This window comes from Colobus angolensis, unplaced genomic scaffold (genome assembly GCF_000951035.1).
Source record: "Colobus angolensis palliatus isolate OR3802 unplaced genomic scaffold, Cang.pa_1.0 Scaffold44, whole genome shotgun sequence".
NCBI classification, from domain to species: Eukaryota; Metazoa; Chordata; class Mammalia; order Primates; family Cercopithecidae; genus Colobus; species Colobus angolensis.
In genome coordinates, this window is record NW_012117821.1 from 6,275,991 (window position 1) to 6,298,764 (window position 22,774).

General features: G+C 52.2%; 2 protein-coding genes across 6 annotated transcripts in view; one reads left to right on the forward strand and one right to left on the reverse strand.

Moving 5' to 3' along the window:
* Positions 1–13,807, forward strand: part of SH3PXD2A (SH3 and PX domains 2A) — a 260,999-nt gene extending 247,192 nt beyond the window's left edge. For 4 of the 5 annotated variants that reach the window (XM_011957342.1, XM_011957346.1, XM_011957344.1 and 1 more), the window contains 2 exons: positions 2,026–2,145; positions 4,116–9,252. In XM_011957342.1, coding sequence (XP_011812732.1) covers positions 2,026–2,145; positions 4,116–6,089 — 2,094 coding nt within the window. In that variant the 3' untranslated portion in view covers positions 6,090–9,252. Of the gene's footprint in view, positions 1–2,025; positions 2,146–4,115 lie in introns of all 5 variants that reach the window. The other variant, XM_011957343.1, reaches the window with a different exon arrangement.
* Positions 11,414–22,774, reverse strand: part of NEURL1 (neuralized E3 ubiquitin protein ligase 1) — a 100,642-nt gene continuing 89,281 nt past the window's right edge. The window contains exons 5-7 of the mRNA XM_011957422.1: positions 22,601–22,773; positions 18,152–18,298; positions 11,414–17,672 (exon numbers count right to left, since the gene is read on the reverse strand). Coding sequence (XP_011812812.1) covers positions 17,434–17,672; positions 18,152–18,298; positions 22,601–22,773 — 559 coding nt within the window. The 3' untranslated portion in view covers positions 11,414–17,433. The remainder of the gene's footprint in view (positions 17,673–18,151; positions 18,299–22,600; position 22,774) is intronic.

Sequence of the window (22,774 nt, forward strand, 5' to 3'; positions counted from 1 at the left end):
CACTCTGACCCAGCTCAGTTTCAACTGGTGGGGTTAGGACATGCAGAGCCTTGAAGGATGAGGAAGGCTGGGAAGAAGAGAGAAGTTCAGAAGGAGGGCTGAGCTCCAGCTTCTATTTATTGAGCTCTCCCTATGCCCCTCTTTGGGCCCAAAGTGATGTATGTTATTTCAGGGATCCTCTGCAGGACGCTGGCATTAGTTCCATTTTACAGATGAGAGAACTGAAGTTCAGAGAGATCAAGGGCTTTGCCCAGGGCCACACAGCTGGTAAATTGCTGTGATTGGAGTCCAGCCCCAAGGTTGAGGTCTTTCCAGGTCTTCCTGCCACACCAAGCTTCTTCCCGTCCCGTCATCCCTCCCACAACTTTTTTTTCTCAATTGCTTTAGTTGAATCCTTTTGCATGAGGGAGGACATAAATAGTGGTGTACAAAGTATATTTTAGCAGAGTAGAGAGAAGACCAGTGAAGCAAAAGTGTACAATCCACAAGGGCAACGGGTTGTCCATTCAGTTTCCTAGTGAGCGCTCGGTGCCTTAGACCAGTGTCTGGCACCCAGTAGACACACAACAAACAGTTGTTAAATGAATAGGGGAGGCTCACGAACCATGGGCCAAGGCCAGCTTCTAAATGTCCTTGAATGTCATGCTTAGATGCTGCTGTGCCAGTGTCTGAAAAGCATTGAGGATCTCCAGTGAGTTCTACCCTGCCCACAGAATATCGCGAGTTTTATTTAGTGCTTACCTGCCTATCTGGCCTTGTCATGATGACCAGCTAAAGACTTTGCTCACCCAACCGCACTGCCTCCTTACACACCCACCCCAGACGAGAGACCAGTTGTACTCTATTGCCTTGCCTGTGCTGCCAGAAGTCCCACCTGCAGTCCTCGCCCCTAGACTCCAGAACAGTGGATTTCCTTCCTCTCCCACAGGGCAGTGTGCAAGGGCTTTGTTAGAATGATTTCTCTGCTTTTTTTTTTTTTCTGAGACAGTGTCTCACTCTGTCACTCAGGCTGGAGTGCAGTGGTCTGTTCATAGCTCACTGCAGCCTCGAACTCCTGGGCTCACGCTGTCTTCCCGCCTCAGCCTCCCCAAGTAGCTGGGACCACAGGTGCATAACACCATGTCCACTAGTGTGTGTGTGTGTGTGTGTGTGTGTGTGTGTGTGTGTGTGTGTGTGTTAGAAATGGGGTCTCACTATTTGCCCAGGCTGATCTCAAACTCCTGGCCTCAAGCAGTGCTCCCACCTGGGCTTCCCAAAGCACTACGATTACAGGAGATTTCTTGCTTTTTAGTTTTCATTTTGAGATTCAGCTATTGAGGCATCTGAAAACTTGACCTCCAGAGATGTAAGATTAGAAATTACTGTATTTTTTGTGCTGGGCACAGTGGCTTATGCCTGTAATCCTAGCACTTTGGGAGGCTGAGGCAGGAGGATTGCTTGAGCCCAGGAGTTTGAGAGCAGCCTAAGCAATATTGCAAAACCCTGTCTCTACTTTTCTTTTCTTTTCTTTTCTTTTTTTAGCAAACTCTTCCAGATCCTGAGAGAGCCCATCTCTACCAAAAAAAAGAAAAAAAATTAAAATGAACCAGGTGTGGTGGTGTGTGCCTGTAGTCCCAGCTACTGGGGAGGCTGAGGTGGGAGGATCACTTGAGCCCAGGAGACGGAGGCTGCAGTGAGCTCTGATTACTCCACTGCACTCTAGCCTGGGTCCCAAAGCAAGACACCTCCCTCAGAGTAATAATGATGATGATGATGATAATAATAGTAGTAATAGTAATGTGAGCATTTTGATAGCTCAGACAAGTCTCCCATGAATCCTGAGTATTATTAGAAAGCCTCATCAGAGCAGTCCCCTGGCGATATATACCCTGAGACTCCGGTGATAGATGCATACTCAGGCCAGCTGCTGTCCAGCTGGTGTAAATAGCCATCCACACCCTCTGGGACAGAGTGGGGACCAACCCTTGGCCATGTTATTCTTCTGATTTGGGCGGGTTTTGCCCACTGTGTGTTCCTTAACCTTAGGGGTTCCAACTGCCAAAGCCACCAGAGCCCCCTTCTGTTGAGGTGGAGTACTACACCATTGCTGAATTCCAGTCGTGCATTTCTGATGGCATCAGCTTTCGAGGTGGACAGAAGGCAGAGGTAAGCCTCGGGCCATGAGGCCGAGGGTTTTACTCATCATGGTGGAAGACCTACTGCATTTCCCATTTTAGGCCTTGCTAGTAAGATTCCTGAAGGGCAGGCAGGAAAGGTACAGAAATGAGCCCCACAAAGATGAGCATCTGCCTGGCGCTGGCCAGTGCCACGGCCTGGACTAGATCCAGCTCTCACGCTCCACCCTGAGCTCATAGGGCTTGTCTCACGGCAACATTTCCCAGAGCATGTGCAGGAGCTTGTGACAGGGGGCCTTGAAACAAAGGGCTTCTGTGGTCAAATGAGCTTGCAGGACAGTGGATTAAACAAAATCCAACCCATTTGTTGTTTTAATTGCAGGGCTTCCCAGAGCCTAGGATACAAGAATGTCACTGGGAGTATCATCTACAAGGGGTCTAGAACAGGCAGCATTGCCCATCCCACAAGCTTTCTCTCCCAGAACACCTTGGGCCAGTATCCTGCAGTACCCACCATTGGGAAGTGTTGTTAGGAGGATGTGGACCAGGCAGGTAGACTGAGATACTGGGGACCTGGGCTCTGGCCAAGTCCACACCACATGACCCTTGGCCTTTGATATAGTCACTTCTCCCATCTGCCACCCCCAACTTTAAGCATTTCTCTCTGCAAAATGGGGTGATAGATCCTGGGACGCTCCCCGCAGCCTGTCTTCCAGCATTCATGCCACTCTATTTTGTGGCTGGGGCTTAGCATGGCATTCCCAGCAGCAGAGAAGAGCTGTAACTCAGTCAGTTCTCTCAGTGGCTTTGTGTAGTAATTGAGTTAACTCCATCTAATACAAGTGAACCTGTCAGATTCATTGGGAAGTCTCTGCCTCTAAAGCGGTGACATTTCCAGTGTGAATGTTTTAAATCACATGCCTGGAACTTGGAACTAAATTTCCAAGAAAAATCATTCTCTCAGTGCTGAGATTTCCAGGAATCTGTAAAGAGCACAATGTGGCAGAACTGTCAGGCTCAAGAGCCCCCTGTGCTTGAACTGTAAGTACGGGGCTGGGGCAGGATGAAGGACAGAATGTAGGACCCAAAGAAGGAGAAAATCTTTCTCTTTTGGTCTCTTCTTACCTTTGCATTCTCCACCTTTCCCTCCGTCCTTGGCCCTCTTCCCAAGTTGCCAGTGTTTTCCCACTACCCCTTCCCCACCCCAGGACCTTTTTCTCCAGGAGTGTCCCACCATCCCCAATTATCTGCCCTTTACGTTCCCCAGTCCAAATGGACCCCAGCACAACCAGCAGCCACACTTTTGGCCATTGGTTGATCTCCAAAGTTAAGGAAGAAGCTCCTTAAACCAGTTTATGCTAACATGGAAATGACTGAAAGCCCCCTGCCCTTCCTACAGGAAACCATTCAACCCAAAGAAATCTCTTCAGCTAGTGGGATTTCAGTGGGATTCCAGTAAAATAGCCACAGGGGATGGACCCTGGGGAGAGGCTCTGCAGAGAGGCTCTGGCCTCGGGCCTGTACCTCCCAAGTAACTTCATCTGCATCTTCCCATTCTCTTCTGACCCTAGAGACCCTTTCAAGGACCTCCAAGGGAGGACCTAGCAACATTGAGGGTATGAGGAGGGAAGGGGCAACAGAAAGGCAGTGTTTTCTTCATACGTGTCCTTAGTCTACTGGCAGGGTAGGGACTGGGAACAGTGCAGTTTATGGGGAGGAGGAGTGGGCCAGCTCAACCCGGCTGTTAACACAGATGTGGAGGACCAGGGAGGGAACTTGGCAAGCGGGAACCCACCAACCATGAGATGACAGAGACCTAGGTTTGAATTCTGGTGCATTATTTACTATGTTGGGTCTTGGGCCACTTACTCAGTGGCTCGGTTTATTATCTGTATAATGGAGATAATTTATCCCAGAGCCAAAGTATGATACTCCTACCTTGGGATGTCATAGGGTCCCAGATGCTCCCAAATCACTGGCTTGTCTGCACTCGTCCCCCAGGTCATTGATAAGAACTCAGGCGGCTGGTGGTACGTGCAGATCGGTGAGAAGGAGGGCTGGGCCCCCGCATCATACATCGATAAGCGCAAGAAGCCCAACCTGAGCCGCCGCACAAGCACGCTGACCCGGCCCAAGGTGCCCCCGCCAGCGCCCCCCAGCAAGCCCAAGGAGGCTGAGGAGGGCCCTACGGGGGCCAGTGAGAGCCAGGACTCCCCACGGAAGCTCAAGTATGAGGAGCCTGAGTATGACATCCCTGCATTCGGCTTTGACTCAGAGCCTGAGCTGAGCGAGGAGCCCGTGGAGGACAGAGCCTCAGGGGAGAGGCGGCCTGCCCAGCCCCACCGGCCCTCACCGGCCTCTTCTCTGCAGCGGGCCCGCTTCAAGGTGGGTGAGTCTTCTGAGGACGTGGCCCTGGAAGAGGAGACCATCTATGAGAATGAGGGCTTCCGGCCATATGCAGAGGACACCCTGTCAGCCAGAGGCTCCTCCGGAGACAGCGACTCCCCAGGCAGCTCCTCGCTGTCCCTGGCCAGGAAAAACTCCCCCAAATCAGGCTCCCCCAAGTCATCATCACTCCTAAAGCTCAAGGCAGAGAAGAATGCCCAGGCAGAACTGGGGAAGAACCACTCCTCAGCCTCCTTTTCCTCATCCATCACCATCAACACCACTTGCTGCTCCTCCTCTTCCTCCTCCTCCTCTTCCTTGTCCAAAACCAGTGGCGACCTGAAGCCCCGCTCTGCTTCGGACGCGGGCATCCGCGGCACTCCCAAGGTCAGGGCAAAGAAGGATGCCGATGCGAATGCTGGGCTGACCTCCTGTGCCCGGGCCAAGCCATCGGTCCGGCCCAAGCCGTTCCTGAACCGAGCAGAGTCACAGAGCCAAGAGAAGATGGACATCAGCACTTTACGGCGCCAGCTGAGACCCACGGGCCAGCTCCGCGGAGGGCTCAAGGGCTCCAAGAGTGAGGATTCAGAGCTACCCCCGCAGACGGCCTCCGAGGCTCCCGGTGAGGGGTCTAGGCGAGGCTCATCTGACCTTATCACCCTCCCGGCCACCACTCCCCCGTGTCCCACCAAGAAGGAATGGGAAGGGCCAGCCACCTCATACATGACATGCAGTGCCTACCAGAAGGTCCAGGACTCAGAGATCAGCTTCCCCGCGGGCGTGGAGGTGCAGGTGCTAGAGAAGCAGGAGAGTGGGTGGTGGTACGTGAGGTTTGGGGAGCTGGAGGGCTGGGCTCCTTCCCACTATTTGGTGCTGGATGAGAACGAGCAACCTGACCCCTCTGGCAAAGAGCCGGACGCAGTGCCCGCCAAGGGCAGGCAGAACGAAGGCAAGTCAGACAGCCTGGAGAAGATCGAGAGGCGCGTCCAAGCGCTGAACACCGTCAACCAGAGCAAGAAGGCCACGCCCCCCATCCCCTCCAAACCTCCCGGGGGCTTCGGCAAGATCTCAGGCACTCCAGCGGTGAAGATGAGGAATGGGGTGCGGCAGGTGGCGGTCAGGCCCCAGTCGGTGTTTGTGTCCCCGCCACCCAAGGACAACAACCTGTCCTGCGCCCTGCGGAGGAATGAGTCACTCACGGCCACTGATGGCCTCCGAGGCGTCCGACGGAACTCCTCCTTTAGCACTGCTCGCTCCGCTGCTGCTGAGGCCAAGGGCCGCCTCGCCGAACGGGCCGCCAGCCAGGGTTCAGACTCACCCCTGCTGCCCGCCCAGCGCAACGGCATCCCCGTGTCCCCCGTGCGCCCCAAGCCCATTGAGAAGTCTCAGTTCATCCACAATAACCTCAAAGACGTGTACGTCTCTATCGCGGACTACGAGGGGGATGAGGAGACAGCAGGCTTCCAGGAGGGAGTGTCCATGGAGGTTCTGGAGAGGAACCCTAATGGCTGGTGGTACTGCCAGATCCTGGATGGTGTGAAGCCCTTCAAAGGCTGGGTGCCTTCCAACTACCTTGAGAAAAAGAACTAGCAGAGGGCCTGGGTTCTTGCAGCCTCAGTGTGCCTCTCTGGCCGCCCACTGGATGAGCGGTGAGAACGAACAAAAGGGAAAGGAAAAAACGGGAGGGGTGGGGGGTGGACAACATTCAACCCTGCAGAATGGGTGACCTCAAAGATGCCCCCCGTCCAAGCCATCCCACAGCTGGAAAGTAGGGGGATGGGGGTGCCCACACTGAGTAAGTAAGGGAATGGACCAGGGAGTCCCAGGCCTGGGACCCAGGGCCAAGAAAGCTGAGATCCCCTGTGCACCATGGGGACTTCACCAATGGATTACATGCCATTTGGGACAGGCCGTGTGGGAGACCCCAGTTGTGCCTTTGCTACAGATCTGGAAAAGACGTGGTCATGGGGGCCTCCAGTGTCTTGCCCCTGCTTGCCCCGGTTTTGGTTGCTGGCATCTTGCCACTCCAGGTAGCCCTGCTATTGTCCTAAGCTGTATTTGTGAACTGTGCTGGTTTCCCAGGCATTGCCACTGCATACCACAGGTGGGTACATTAGAAGCCACCACTGGCTTTGGGGCTTGGGGGTGTCTTGTGAGCTCAAGCCTGCTCCTGGGCCAGGCCACTGTCACTATTAGTTGAAGAAAAAGCAGTTCCCAGGTGCCAGCAAGGACCATCTTCCATAGCTGTCACTGTCTTGGCCTTGAGAAGAGAGCCCGCTCTCTGCGGGGCACCCCATGGAGGACACAGTACCAGAGTTTACAGAGAGGGTGGGCGAAGCCACCGGTCTCTTCATAATCTACACAGACTATTTTGGGTATTTCCGGGCGGGCAGTTCCTTTGCATGTTTCGGGAGAGGTTTGTTGATTTGGGGCTTATGTGTCAGGCCTTTGGTTTGCGTCTTATTTTAGGGGTTGTTTGGGGGCCTGGGTGGTCGGCCTCACATGGGAAGGGGATGGGTAGTGGATGGGGTTTCTGTTGTATCTTGTGGGCGGGTGATTTTGCTTTTGTTTTGGTTTCACATTCTTCCCCCTCCACAAGCCAAAGTTGTTTCATTTGGTTTCCACTGTGTGGACTGTGCTGGAGCTTGGCGCCTGCCAGAAAAATTGGGGGCTAGGCAAGTCCCAGGTTGCAGACATGATGAAGCAGAGAAACTGTTCTTCTGGTTCCTGCACAACCTCAGAGGGGCAAAAACCCTCCCCAGGAAGGAAGAGGGTGTTCAGGAGCCAGACTTTTGGAGAGAAGGCAGCTCCCAGTCTGCTGGGTGACCGCCATTCTGCATGTGTTCCCCAGCTGGGCAGGGCTAGAAGCCTTACGTATGAAGCGTGGAGAAGCGGCCATTGCCCCCACTATGGGCAGAGGGGACCCGGCTGGCCCCTTGGGTCAGACTGGAGCCAGCACTGCCAGCCACCCACTCTGGCCTGCTGGCAATGCCACAGGTGCCCAAGAAGATGGAGGATTCCTGTGCCAGGAGCCAACCGGGTCTTCCCGAGGGGCAATGCCCCAGTGAAGACAGAAGTAAGAGAATAAAGTTCCCTGCAGGTCCTCTGTCACCTTTCGGTTGTTTTTTTCAATTGTTCACATTTCAGAGGGGACCCTCCAGAAGCCTAACCGGCTTCCCCCAAGGACTCCCCCTTCGCTGGGAGTGGATTTCCACACGTGCCTTTGATTTTGGACAGATCAGGCCTCACAGCCACCGATTCAGCTGCCAGGGTCCCTGGACTGGGGGTTCGTGTTTTCTATAGAGGAGGAAAGGCCCTCCCTCACCCTACCCCCCACCCAGGCAGGGCAGCATGGGACCCAGCGTCTCAGTGCCTTCAAAACCCACCCCCACCCCTACCCTACCACACCCCATCCCAGAGGCCTTGCCTGGGCAACCCCAAGCCCCTGTCCTTCGCCATACACTGATACCTGGCAGCTAGAGCAAATGGCTCGTGTTCTTTGTTGAAGGCCTGTGGTAAGATTGTTTTGTTTCCTTTTGTTTTGTGAGTTTGTTTAAAATTGAAATTAGTTATTTTCTTCTGCTGGACAGTATTAAATAGAGCAGGATGTTGAGTTAATCTGCTAGATTGCAGTACTAATGGTAGTGTTTAGTGTCTTCATATTAATATTATTTGTACTTATTTGAACAATAATGATAAAGAAGTGGTTCATTATTTTTTAATTAATGCACTTTAAATAAGGTAGAATGGAAAAAACCCAGAGAGCAAAGTGCATGACTTAAAGATGCAGTATATACTTTTCTCATTTTTAAACAGCACATATTTATTAAGAGAAAAAATAATTTATGACTATTTAAAATAAAATTTAAAAGTAGAGTGACTGTCAGGTAAAGAACCTTCAATGTAGCTATCTTCCAGGGGGAGGGCCCTGCAGCCTCGCTCCTCAGATGTCTGCACTGAGCCAGTTCAGTCACTAGTGCGCCAGCCAGGCCAGGAGGGAGTGCAGAGCGTCTGCCAAGCACAGAGCATCTCAGTTGGACTGGACCACAGTGCTCCCCAGAGCCTGCCTTTCCTGCCCTTCCCTACCACCTGCACTGCCCCCCACATCCTCCCAGCTCCCCAAGGACCTCCTCTCCTTGATCCCCAGTGCTGTAAGTGATAGTCATTAAAAGGCAGAACTGAAAGAGACCTCAGAGGTCACTCTCCCATCCCTTCCCGTTACTGCGGCCCAAGGACAGGAAATGACTTTTCCAAAATCCCACAGCTAGTGAATGGCAGATCTCCCCACTACATTAATTCCGTGCTCCTCTTCACCGCCATTATAGTTTATTGTGTGGTCATGTTTACATTGTGACATCCAGCCCCAAGGATGGCTGGGAGTTGCTCAGGCATCCAGGAAAAGTGGGGAATGCTGCCACCTGGTGACAGCATGTAGATTTGGGCAGTGAACAGGGATTGCCATGCCCCAGTCTTCGCACCTCGCCCCCTCACCCCCTAACTCACAGCATAAACGCTGCAAACCCAAAGAGAATATTAATACTTGAAGCAAGAAGGGTGCATGCCAGTCCTTCTCAGACATGGCCAGGGGATACCAGGCCTTGTGCCCCTGGACTCCTAGCCCTAGCCAGGGCAAGAGGGCCTTTCCCTAGAGCTACTGAGCTGCTTTGTGATGCTGAAGGATACTGCCGGCAGGAGGCAGAGGAGGGAGGGGGCCTAGGGCTCTGACCCATCTGGAGGAAAACCAGATCGGACTGAAAAAGGAAAAAGAAAAACAAAATCTCCGCAGTGTCCAAACCTAGTTTCCCATGACTTGTGATTGAAAATGTGAAATGACACTGTATTGCTGTATACTGCAACTTTAACCATAATGAGCCCTTCTGAGGTCATTATTGAGGTTCATATAATGCCCGAAGATGCAGCATTTGGTGCTTTGTTTTCCTTTCCATTTCAAGACCTTTTTCTTGTATTTCAGGGGGAAAAAACGTCATCTCCCCCCACCTCATCCCTCTTTGTGACAGCAGGCCTGGCTGTGTTGCCTCTCTCCTCCTCACTGTTCTCACCAGGCCATGGGACTTTGGGGGCAGTGAGAGAGAGCTGGAAAGGGGCAACCCTGAGCAGCAGGTGTGCTCCACGCCCTGTGGGTTCCCCTACATCCAGTGGCTGTAGACCAGCTGTCTTGCCAGGCCTCAGCCCCGTCTACCCCCAGCCTGGCCCCAAAGGTTTCTCTTTCTTCCTCCTTGATTTTCCATCTTGACGAAGGCATTATATAGAATCATTGTAATCACTTTCAGATGTTAGAGCAGCATATTTTACAGGCATTTATATCCATTGCTTTCCTCAGCAAGGCATGTTACTACTTTTATCATCTAAGGAAAAAAGACAAGGGAATTTCAGTCAGGCATTATTTTCCTATTACTAGTGTTTGCAGAATAGGTATAGGACTATTTAAGTTTAGACCTTGGTTTGGTAGTTTTTGTTTTTAAGGGGAAAAAGATAAAAATAACCCCTATTTTTCCTGTTATTGTATTTAACTAATATATTATTTCTTTAAGGTTACTCACTTCCCCTACCCCCTCCAAATACCTTGCATTCTCAATCAAAAATGGAAACAATCTGAGAGACAGGAAGAGTGCAATATTACCAAGATGGAAGCCAGGGCTCATTGGGGACAATGGAGGGAATACCAGTGGTGCTCAGGCAGCAAGAGGCAGGGAGCGGGCTGCTGAAGGAATCCTAGCTGTGGAACAGGTGGCTGGGTTGGTGGAGTTTGATCTTGTAGCGTTCTCCTCTCCCCCTTCCTTGGGAAGATGATGGGGTCCCTGCCAGATCCACCCAGCAGAAAGGGATTCAGGCATGGGGCCCTTGACCTCTGGGGCCCCTGTCCCTGGAGCAGAGTCAGGCCCTCAGGAACTGTTCCTTGTTTTGATTTCTGTTGTGGTGCAGCCAGCTGCTCAGACCTGGCCTAAAAAGGACTCCCAGCAGCCCGCTCTCACCCCAGTGTCCTGATGTTTGGGCTGTGATCCTTCTGGTGTATGTTTGAATCTTTCTAAAACTGGGTGCCCTCAGTTCAGTTTCTAGGCAGGAAGCCTAGAAGTCACCAAATCTTGGGGGGAATGTGAGAAACTTGGCCGTGCACACCCTAGTGAGACACCAATGGGCAGCCTGGGCTGTCCATTCATCTCAGCGACTTCAGCCTGAGGAGTTAGCCCTGCCTGTGCTCCACACCCAGACAGTCCATACAAATTCTGCTCCAGGAAGAGTCGGGGGTCTATTCAAGTTTCTCTGCAGACAGAACTTCCCACAACAAGTACCAATCTGGCCTCCTTCCTCAGCACCGGTAGAGAAAGCAGCAGAATGGGAAGTTTCCTCTGGGTTTGAGCCTCAGAGCTCTGCCCCTCAAGGTGACAGGGACGTCCCTGTGGCTTGTTCCCTCCACCTCCAGTACTGTATGCTTGCTGCTCCAACCCCCATTTGGTGAATTTCTGCACAGACACAGATCTCTGTGCCCCGGAGTGGGACTGTGCCCTGTGCGGGACTCTCTCTTGGCTTATATCCATCTAGATATTCAGTCTTTGAGAATCTCAATGCAGAGCTCTCTGGGAAGAGAACTGTCCACATTGCTAAATAATTAAGATTCCCTCACTTTTTTGAGGGCCATGTGTTGAGAATGTGTGCATGTGTGCGTGTGTGGTGTATGAGTGCATGTGTGTGTACGCAAGTGTTGGTAACATCCCACTTGAACTAAATAACATGGGGTTAGAGAAAAAAAAAAAAACCAGGCAAAGCTGTCTCCATTGAACAAGTCCTTGGCAATGGGCAGGTCCCAAGGGACTCACAGCTTCTGGCAGCAAGTGTGTGTGTCATTCACACACATCATTTTGGCTGGAGAGTGCAATGTGTCTTTTTTTTTTTTCTTTTTGTAATTATTTTATTAAGAAGTATTTAGTTGGAAATTTCACACTGGCATTAACAGGTCTAGCATAAGCGGCCTAGGCAGTCATCCCAGGCTCCAAAATGAAAATGTGCAAAAGAGATGCCACTGGGTATAGAAACATTGGGTTAGGCCACTCCCTACAGATGTGTCATCGAGCAGGTTGACTCCCACCTTTCAGTCATGCCATGGGTATGAGAAGCCCCTTATAATAAAAGCTTCCAGTCCCTTCATCCTTGTTTCAGAGGGTGAGTCAGGTGGTCAGGGTGAGACCTTGCTCTTGGTGCACCCAACAAGACCTGCAGGTGCATATAAGTGTAGTCCCAACTGCAGGGCCAGACTGAACACTTCCGGGAAGTATGGAGGGCTCTGCTAGACCTTCATGAGTTTCTGGCTAAATCATCATCCCTGTTTGGTGCAGTCTCATGTCTCTGTGGTTCCCAAGGTGCACGATCAGAGCCAGTGAGAAGACAGGAGTGTGACCCACAGCTTTGGGGAAAACAGCCCCACTGTTAACTTCTCTCCTGCAAACCTGGGTCCCCAGGCCATAAGGTGGGCACACTGGTGCTTACAGACTGGGTGGAGGGCTCTACCTTCCAAGGCCTTGATCCCAGCCTGTCTATAAGGGTGGGATTAGCATGCAATCCCCCTTCCCCAATCCTGTCTTTTTAAAATCTCAAGTTTGCAATTAACCTTGACAATCAACACCCTCTCCTACTGCAGTCCTAGAACTCAGTGGCTTTAGAGAATGGGGTCCCCTGCACTGAAGGTCCCTGCCTTGCTCCCAGTTCCATCCTGGCCAATAAGCTGAACCTCAAGAGGTGAAAGAGAAAAAGGGAAGGAGGGAGGAAGAATTATTTAGAGCAAAAGGAAGGCTCGAGCACGTTAGAGGCAAGTGAGAGGCACGTTGATAAGAGCGTGTGCATGTTTGGGGTAGCTGGGGCCTACTGCCCTTCACTCTGAAAGGCGGCTTCCAAAAGAGGATGTCTTCTAGAAAGAAAAGTTGTGTGAAGGCTGAAAAGGGATTTGGAGTTTTGTCTTTGTTGATAAGAAAGAAGGAAGGAGTCAGTTCTGAGTGTTTCAGGAAGAAGAGAGCAGGTAGAAAGGGAATTTAGTGATTTAACACCCAAGGGTCCAGCCACAGCAGGTTGGAAAATCCTCTAAATTTGGCCACAGAAGCTGGATAGAAAAAAACTGCCACTCATTGGGCCACGTGCTGGGTCCCCATCGGTTCTCAATGAATGGTCACTAATTTACTTAGCAGAGAGGGGAAGTCACCAGCCACAAACCAATCTTTGAGTTTGCAGGCCCTGATTCCAGAATACATGCATCCAGCTCCCAGTTTCTCAGCTGGTTTTGCCCACTTCCCTTTGACTGTCCAATCCAAAGCTAGCCTCTCAAGTTGTATAGCTCAAAGACCAGTGACCACAATGGGTCATACAGTAGGGACCCACCTCCACAAATTAGAACCCGGGTTCAGATTCCATTGGGCACATCTGGGAGGAAGGCAACCTCCTTTGTCATCCTGTTGGTACCAGTCATTCTCAAGTATCTCTGACACCTGTGGTGGTTCAGTTTGCTGAGCCTGCCACCTGGTATGAATTAGACTGGGTATGATGAACATTCATCCATGGATATACCCTGCCATTTTGCAGTGCCTTATAACCAAGGCACACTCCCCATATGAGTTTACTGCAGAGAGAACAGCAAAACAGCCACCCTTCTTGAATTTACAACTCATTATCTGCAACAGGTTTTCTTTAAATCCAGGACACAGGATGGGAAATGGGTTTCCCGGCCAGGTACTCAGAGGTCTGCAGGAAGTGACTCCGGGGCAAGGCAGACTTCAGCAATCCCTGAAGCGTGAGCATATGGACTGCATGGCTGGGTGGGGACTGGTGGACATCTCTGGAACTCCAGAACCTTGGAGAATTCCTCATGGAATTCCCCTCCCAGCTCTTAGTGGGCTCTGTGGGGTCAGGAGGAGCCCTTCTTCCAGGTTTTCCTTCTTTCCTCCTCAGCAGAGAAACTGGAGAAAGGACATTAAACTCAGTGCAGTCAATTTGAGTGCTGAAATATTTCCAGAATCAATGGTGGTGCTAAACTATCTCCATGTTTCTAACATTTTTAATAGTGGAGTTGGTTTGTTTTTAATCTCATCACAAAAATGCAGTGCCCTTGGGGAAGGGACCAGCCCCTTGGCCTGCCACTTTCCAGGTGTCCCTTATCACTTTGACAGGACTCTTTGGTCTGCAGAAAATGCTCTGTCTTGGCATGCTTCTAGACTAAGATTTGGGTTTTGTTTTGTATTTTGTTTATGTTTACATGCATCTTATATTTCCCTGAAAACTAAATAAAGTTTTGGGCCTTTTTAACCAAACAGAATCACCTCTTAATTCTCCCTGTCACCAAAAAAAAAAACCCATCCAGCTGAATAGCAAATGTCCCATTATCTCAAATTGCAAGGTGGACTCCAGGATCCCAGGGCCCTCTGAAAGAAAGGACACTGGAGGGTGGGGGCAGGTAGGTAAGCTCTCGCTTTTTTTTTTTTTTTTAACAGGGTCTCACGCTGTCACCCAGGCTGGAGTGCAGTAGCATGATCATAGGTCACTGAAACCTCAACCTCCCAGACTCAAGCAATCCTCCCACCTCAGCCTCCTGAGTAGTTGGGACTACAGGCACACCACCATGCCCAGATGATTTTTCTATTATTTGTAGAGACAGGTTCTTGCTATGTTGCCAGGGCTGGTCTCAAGCTCCTGGGCTCGAGCAGTCCTCCTGCCTCAGCCTCCCAAAGTGCTGGGATTACAGACATGAGCCAGCTCTCACTCTTGCTGAGAATCATGGTCAAGCTCCTCCAGCTTCTTCCCCATTTTGGGAGGCTTTCTGGGCAGTGGCCAAGGCTTTGAAAGATGCAGATCTTGAGGCCAAGAACCCACATCCAGCAGGCCTAGCTGCCCCCTTAGCATGGCCCCCGACCCTCTCTTGCTTTTGTTGGACCCCAGTAAGCAGGACCGGGTAGCCCTGATGGTAGGAACAGGCCATGGCTGTGCAAGACCATGCAGAGGCTGGGTAGCCTGAGCATCCTCCCAGGGACAGGATGAGCAGGCAGGTATCCCACACGCCTCTGAGGCCTGGCGCTGCCAAACGAGCTCAATTCCAACACTGTGCCTAGACCTTGGGGCCAGTCTGGCTGCCTCCCCACCACCCCTCTCCCTTCAGCCTTCCCCACCACTCGGCTCACTCGGCGCACCTAGAACACTTTAAAGGACTCTATCCAGAGGCCTCCCTTTTCTCCTCAGTGGCACCACCCATTTGGTATAGGCCTCTGCACCCACCAGTGGGAACACAGCTGAACTCCCTCCAGATGTGGGGGTCTGAGCCTGGGGAGAGGGGTGGAAGCCTTGTTCCTGGGGAGCTCAGAGCACAGCCCCTGATGACCTGAGTCGACCACTTGTCATCGTCCCATTAGCCCCTAGGTGGCACTGCGCACCCCCCACAAGCAGCAGATTTGAGCCCTGCTCAACCTTAAGGGAAAGCCAAGCTTCCTCGTGGAATCCCAGGGCACCTTCCCCACCACACCCTGCTCCTCACAGATGCAGTGGCCTCTCCCAATTTACAAGGCTCACCTGGCATTCTAGCCCCAAGTCATGCTCCAGCCCCTGACTCCAGGGAGTCTTCCCTGATTGTCCCAGCCCACCTTGAAGCCTCAGAGGCCTGCAATTACCCCTGAGGGAAGGGCCACCCCTCCTGATGACTCCCCTAGTACCCAGGACACCAGCCCTCCCACACCCCAGCCTGCCCCCACATGTGCACGCACATGCTGGCCCTCCTTCCCCAGTGCTCCGCGCACAGCACAGCCCTCAGGCTGGTACGAAATCACCTTTATTCACAATCACAGCGACCCGAGTGCACAAGGGAAGCAGCAGCCACCCCTGCACTGACAGAGGTAATGAGATGATGGCTTCCTCTCCCCAACTCTTAGCCTCTGGGATCCCTGGCTGGGGGGCCCACTAGCCAGCCCTCCCACAAAAGGGGTCTCCCATGGTGACTGGGTAGTGGAGACCCATAGTGGGACAGTGACTTCCACAAAGGCCCAGCCTGAGGTCCTGGCACACCACCCCATGGCAGCCCTCATGGAAGAACTCCCGACAGTCACACAGAAAGCCTGCCCCTCTCTCCCCAAACAACCATTTTACAGAAGTAGAAGCTGGGGCTCCAGGTGGCTACAACTCAGCCAGGGCCACACAGCTGGTTAGTGGCCAGGACTAAAACCCATGCCCTGCCTGCCACACAGAGGAGCAGTCTCTGACGGATGCAAAAAAAACAAAAACAAAAAGCCATCTAGGGGGCAGAGGGCTGGGAGGCTGGGACAGCCCAGGCCAGGGCAGGCAGGGCTGAGAGGACCAACCTCAGCAGGTGGAGCGCTCCCTCCCCAGAACTTAGAATGAGAACCTGGAGGTGTGAGAGGCAGACCCTGCCTCCTCATCTTCCCTACAGGCTCCCTGCCCTGCCATCACAAGGCCCCCCTGTCCTATTCCTGGCCCACACTGGGAACACTAGCCTTCCTGGAAGTTTGACGTCCTTATGGATGGGGGACCTCCTGGGCCACCTGACGTACCTGAGTCAACCATGATAACCCAGCTCTGGCCCAGGAGGAAGGGTGCTCTATGGCTCTGGGTGACCACCAGCCCCATGGCACTAAGGAGGATCGGTTTGCCTCTCTGTAAAATGGACACTGTTTGCCAAAAGGCCTCCCAATGTGGCCCCTCTTTATGGAGTTCCAATTCATGACTGGCAGGGCTGGGTATGAGCTTTGTGGCTGGAGTCGGAGGAAGATACTGAGTGATGCCTGCCTCAGTCGCACCCTTTCCCAGGTACCCCATACACAAGGGCAGTATTTCTAGGGGCCCAGAGGATGGGAACTCACCTACAGACAAACAAACAAACAAAAACCCCAAACCACAAACCAAATAAATTAATTAATTAAAATGAGGAAAAGGGCTGGTCTTGGCCCAGGGAACGCACACCTCCCCACCTGGGGCCCTGGCCCATCCCAGGCCTGCCGCAGGCTCTATCAGCCCAGGCCCTGGACAGCACAAGATGTGGGGAAAAGGTCTGAGAGGGTAGCTGCAAACCTGTTCTCAGGGACCATGGCAGAAGACCAACCCTTTTCCCCAGCCCATACCGAAGGGCTACCCCTGGGCAGCGGCATCCAGCGAGATGATTGGGGCAGGAAGGCTACAGCCAGGACAGGGTCCTCCCCTTCTCAGCCAGGGGCCCAGAACCTGGAGCCCTCTGCAGCCTGTCCATGTGCCCATCGGGTAGTGGGAGAGAGACATGGCATGAGGCTGCAGCCTGCCCAGGACAGGAGGCACCCACCAGCCTCTCACCCCCAGCTGCCATGCCCATTGGGCAGGGAACGAGGAAAGAGAAAGTAGGCCTAGGTCAGAGAGGGAGACAGCAGCTCAGGAGCGGCCTGCTCAGGGCGGTTGTTGAACAGGCTGTACGCTGCTCAAGCGCAGTTGGCTGAGGGGGCAAATGAGCCTAAACTCCAGTCCATACTGCACTAGCCAGGCCACATGCCCTGGCTCAGGGCTGCAGCTGCCCAGAGGAAGGTCCAAGTCTTCTAATTCTCACAAAGGTGCCACATGGACTACAGACACCTCCTAGAAACCTGCCCCAGATGGGGAAAGATTGGGGCAGGCTGAGATCCCAATGTAGCCCTCAGCATGCAGAGAAGAGCTGGGTGCAGAGACGGGAGAGACAGGGAGAAGGCGGCCTCCTCTCCTCCCCTCCCTCTGCCTGGCGATTTGCCTCCGCCCCCTCCCTGCCTGATACCCCCCTCTCCCCAAACCTTCAAGGGCCTCAGTTTCCCATGTTTAATGGAGGAGGAAAAGTTTCCAAAATGAGGAAGAGAAGGGACCCCACTGACTTGTTCCTCAGCTGGGGCTGGGCTGAAGCCCAAGGAGATGGGTGTGCAGGGTGGGCCACCGCAACGGGCTAGGAGCTGCGGTAGGTCTTGATGATGTCCTTGATGGGGCGGCGGCAGATGGGGCAGCAGGCGTGCAGAGCCTTCTTGAGGCGCAGGCCACAGGCGTAGCAGAGGCACATGTGGCCACATGTGTAGATGACCGTGTCCACCGCGTGTTCATAGCAAATGGTGCACTCATCGCTCCACTGGCCCAGACCTGGGGTCACTGGCGACTCAGGCAGGCTCACTGGCGAGTTGGGGGCTGTCCCTGAGGACAAGGGGGCACCAGTCAGGAGGAGACATGGCCCAACCTGGCACTGGATTCATGGGAAGAGAGCTCCCCGGCCTCTTGTGTCCCCCTCCATTTATCAGGATCTGCCTGTTCACCCTGAACCCAACTTCCAGGGCACAAGGGAAGAGGCTGAGCTCTGAGCAGCCCCACTTCTGACCCACTCCACCCCCAGATGAGGGGAGAGTAGCTAGGAGGCAGTGAGAGAAAATACAGCAAGATGGAGAAAAGATGGAGAAAGGAAAGAGTCCTGAATTGTTTAAGGTAGGTCCCTCCTAAGCTACCCTTTCGCACTGCCGAGCTAGGGGACAGAAGGGGATGACCCCAGAAATCACTCCGCAACAAAGGTTCACTGCGCCCAGCTCCGGCTCCTCTCCACTCCCAGCCCAGACACAAAGGCCGCATCCTTGCCACAGTCCCACACAGTCACCATGGAACAGAGGAGCCAGCCTACTTACCGCCAGCAGAGCTACCCAGAGGGCCAGAGCTGCACGTGCTGAGCAAGGGATCAGAGAGGCGGCTGCCCAGGGCACTGGGCGAGGTTGGCGTGGAGGCAGGGGAGCAGGGGAGTGATGGGATACCACGCTCAGCCAGGATGGTGGAGCCTGTGAAAGGGGAGGGAGGGAAGGACACGCTAGCTGCCTGTCCAGGCCAAACTGGAGAAAGCTCCATCTCTCACAGTGGGTTCCCAGGCTTGACCACACAGACCAGCCACAGGGCCGAGAGCAGGATTTTGCAGGCTGGTGCAGGGGATCATTTGATATTACTGCCATGGAATGTAGCTAATCAGCTAAAGACTTTGACCCCAGTCAGCATCCAGCCCGGCCTCTGTTCTCACCTATGAACTGGAGGGCCACATCCTGCTTGCTTCTTGCTAAAACAGCAGCTCCAAACTAGGCCCCTGCCTGGCACCTACCTCCGCTCCTCCCCAGGTATGCTTTCTGCAAAGCTTCCTGGGCCAGAGCATGTACGTTACCATCTCCCCTGCCCCGCCACCTCACCCTCCTGTTCAGAGCCCTGCACTCTTCACCACTGTCCCCAGATATCACCCACCTTTTCTGCATGGCACCTCTGCAATGCCTTTGCCTTCACCCTTTCCCACCTTGTTCTGATCATAGATTCTCTCCTCCCCTCCTTCCTCCTTCCATCACTCACTTCCTCTCCTTTTATATATATATATATTTTTTCAGACGTAGTCTCGCTCTGTCACCAGGCTGGAGTGCAGTGGCATGACCTCGGCTCACTGCAATCTCCACCTCCCAGGTTCAAGGGATTCTCCTGCCTCAGCCTCCCGAATAGTTGGGATCACAGGCACATGCCAACATACCCAGCTAATTTTTTTGTATTTGTAGTAGAGACGGGGTTTCACCATGTTGGCCAAGATGGTCTTGATCTCCTCACCTCATGATCTGCCCGCCTCAGCTCCCAAAGTGCTGGGATTGCAGGCGTGAGCCACCACGCCTGGCCTTCCTCTCCTTTTTAACAATCCATGCCTACCTCTTTCCCTCCTTCCTTCTTTCTTCCCTTCAACAAATCCTTACCGAGGACCTACCAGGCACCAGGCCCTATGCAGACAGAAAGCTGGAAACAGCCCCTGCCTTCAAAGAGCTGGCTGTCCAGGAAGCCTCTGGGGGCTGTCCTCAAACTCCTTCCTCCAGGCCGCCCTGACTACCCCCAGACCACATTACTCCCTCAAGTACACACACACACGCACTACAGACATATTACTATACAACCACAAAGGCTGGGGTATTATTTGTTCTGTGCACAGGACTCCAGTTTTGTTTCTCCAGTAAAACCATGAGCTTTCTTTTTTTTTTAATTTTTTGAGAGGGAGTCTTGCTCTGTCGCCCAGGCTGGAGTGCAGTGGTGCCATCTTGGCTCACTGCAAGCTCCACCTCCTGGGTTCACACCATTTTCCTACCTTAGCCTCCTGAGTAGCTGGGATTACAGGTGCCCGCCACCATGCCCAGCTAATTTTTTTTTGTATTTTTAGTAGAGATGGGGTTTCACCGTGTTAGCCAGGGTGGTCTCAATCTCCTGATCTTGTGATCCGCCCACCCTGGCCTCCCAAAGTGCTGAGATTACAGGTGTGAGCCACCGCGCCCGGCCCATGAGCTTTCTTAGAACAGGAAATCTTATTCACCTGTGACTCTCCCATAAATCCTAAAATAATGCCCTGCACACATCTAAATGCCCAAAGATATCTTTTTTATCTGTAGTTATTCTAATTCATTTAGTGATATTATTATTTCTAAGGATATTCAATAGATGCCCACAAGGTTTCTCTTACTGTGTTGATATTTTTCCAAGTTAATTATCATCTCCTTCTTTCAGGAATTCACAACTCCTATTTACTTTTCTTGCCTTGTTGCATTGGCCAGCATTTTTAGAACATCTGTAAGCCATTTCTATTATATTCCTGACTTTCATGAGAATATTTCTAAAGTTTCACCAGTAAGCATGGAACTGGCTGTATGTTTTGTGATACACATGAGTGAAGGAAATAACCTTCTATTCTTAGTTTACTTAGGCTAGCCACAAAGCCAAGCATTCCTCTGTAAGGTTAATAATGACCCTTCATACATTGCCACTGGTTAGTTATTCCTTTGAAGTCAGTCAGGATCTTCCAACACCAATTTGCTGGTTGAGATGCCCAATTTTCCAAACAGATTAGGAGCACTCTGTTGAATGTCTATTGAATTCTGGGTGGTTCTTCTTCAACACCCACCCTGGCCTATCTCCCTCTTGAAAGAGAGAAATCTGGATTTTTTTTTTTAAGCCTCCCCTTTGCTCCAGTCTAGTAAACCTCTTTGGGCAACAGAAGCCTTACTGGAAAGCTGCTTAGCTATTATTAGATGGTGCTGAGGGAAGAGAGTACCTTACTCTTCTATAATTTCCTTGCCCTGAGGAATAATATATCCTGGTCAGTGAAATCAGCTTGACTATTTCATTTTTTTTTTTTTTTTTGCATCCCAGCCTAATTTCTTTTTATTCCATCTTGAATTCTCACCCAAGCCTAATTCATCTGCCTGCTTGCTTGCTTTCTTTGTTTCTCCTTCTCTCTCTCTCTCTTTTCTTGAACGGAATCTCACTGTTGCCCAAGCTGGAATGCAGTGGCACCATCTCAGCTCACTGCAGCCTCCACCTCCCAGGTTCAAGCAATTCTCCTGCCTCAGCCTCCCAAGTAGCTGGGCTTACAGGCATGCATCACCATACCCAGCTAAATGTTTTTGTATTTTAGTAGAAATGGGGATTTGCCATGTTGGCCAGGATGGTCTTGAACTGCTGGCCTCAAGCAATCCATCCGCCTTGGCCTCTCAAAAGTGCTGGGATTACAGATGTGAGCCACCAGCCAGCCTTTTCATTTCCTTTTTATTTATGTTTCACTCCATCTTCATTTGGTCTCCTTCCAGAGTTGGAAGTCCCCAGTGGTTTTTATATGACTTTGCATGCTCTCACAAACCAACAGCATTACATACATTAACGTATGTGTATTCATTTATTCACATGTGCCTGTACACAGTATGCCAATCTCATAGAGTAACTACCTCATGCTCACTCATCTACACACATTATCTTACCTATCAAGCCTCCTGGGCTAAGGTCTCGGCTAGGGGCTGTGAGGCCCAGGGGTCTCCGAACTTGGGTAAGCATACTTGCTAAAGAAAAACAATTCAGATGTCCAGAACCTGTCCAAGGTCTACAGAATTAAAATCTCTGGAGGTGGGGTCCAAAAATCTGCACTTTAATCGGTCCTCCAGGTGAGTCTAATGAAACCAGCTCAGTCTCACAGAGCTGGTTCAAAGACCAGCACTCGGAAAGCATGAATACCTGCTCACTCTGGGGTACAGAGGTACCAGGAGACACTTTGTGAAAAGATTTCTGGTCAAATTAGTATGTAAAAACTGTACACGAAAACCACCATCACCGTCTCCTTAATCAAACTTCACATTAAAGGCTCTGAGAAGTCTTGCAATAAAGAATCTTCCTCCCTTCTTTTCTTAACTCAATACACATCCCCCAGGCCTTTCAAACCCTGTGCCCCCCAGAAAAGGCAGGTCCAGAACTCTGCTGCCCCACTTCCCCCAAGGCTGCCTACTCAGGTATTCCCCAGAGTCCCCCAATCAGACACCACCCTGTACCACCTGACTACCGACATTCCAACCTCTTTTTCTCATTTGGACTCACAAACTTCCTTAAAAGTGAGGAACTTTATTTCCATTTTGGAGAAACGGTAACCAAGACTCAAAGAGTTAACTGCTGGGAGAAACCTTTTTTCCTCTTTTTTTTTTTTTTTAATACGGTGTCTCGCTCTGTCGCCCAGGCTGGAGTGCAGGGGCCGGATCTCGGCTCACTGCAAGTTCCGCCTCCTGGGCTCACGCCATTCTCCTGCCTCAGCCTCCTGAGTAGCTGGGACTACAGGCGCCCGCCACCTCGCCCAGCTAATTTTTTGTATTTTTGGTAGAGACGTGGTTTCCCCGTGTTAGCCAGGATGGTCTTGATCTCCTGACCTCGTGATCCGCCCGCCTCGGCCTCCCAAAGTGCTGGAATTACAGGCGTGAGCCACCGCGCCCGGCCTTTTCCTCTCATTTTTAAGTGGTCACTGGGTTGTGTGCTTCTGGATTGTTTATGTATCTGTGACACTATGGGTTGATCCGATTCTGGGCATCAAACTCAGTAACTCGCGCTTTTCCCAGCCTCACCCCCAGGTGAGTCTCCCAGGTGACATATATGGGCTACTGACTAGATGACCGAGTCCCGCCCAGAACTCACCTTAGGTGTCTGTGATTTCTTAGCAATACCATCACGAGCCTGGAGGAAGAGAAGCTCGCCCTTCGTCCCCTACCCGGATCGTCCCCGCCTCCAGGAAAGGCACACGCCCAGGCGCAGCTGCCGGCACTCACCGAGGATGCGGATCTGCGTGACGGTCCCGTGCAGGCCGAAAAGCATCCAGAGCGGCTGCGAGGCGTCCACGCACAGCTGCATGCCGGCGGCCGCGCCATTGTGGCTGAGGTGCAGCTCGCCGTCGGCGTTGACCACCAGGCCCAGGATGTCGCCGCTGTGCAGGGGCCCGGGCA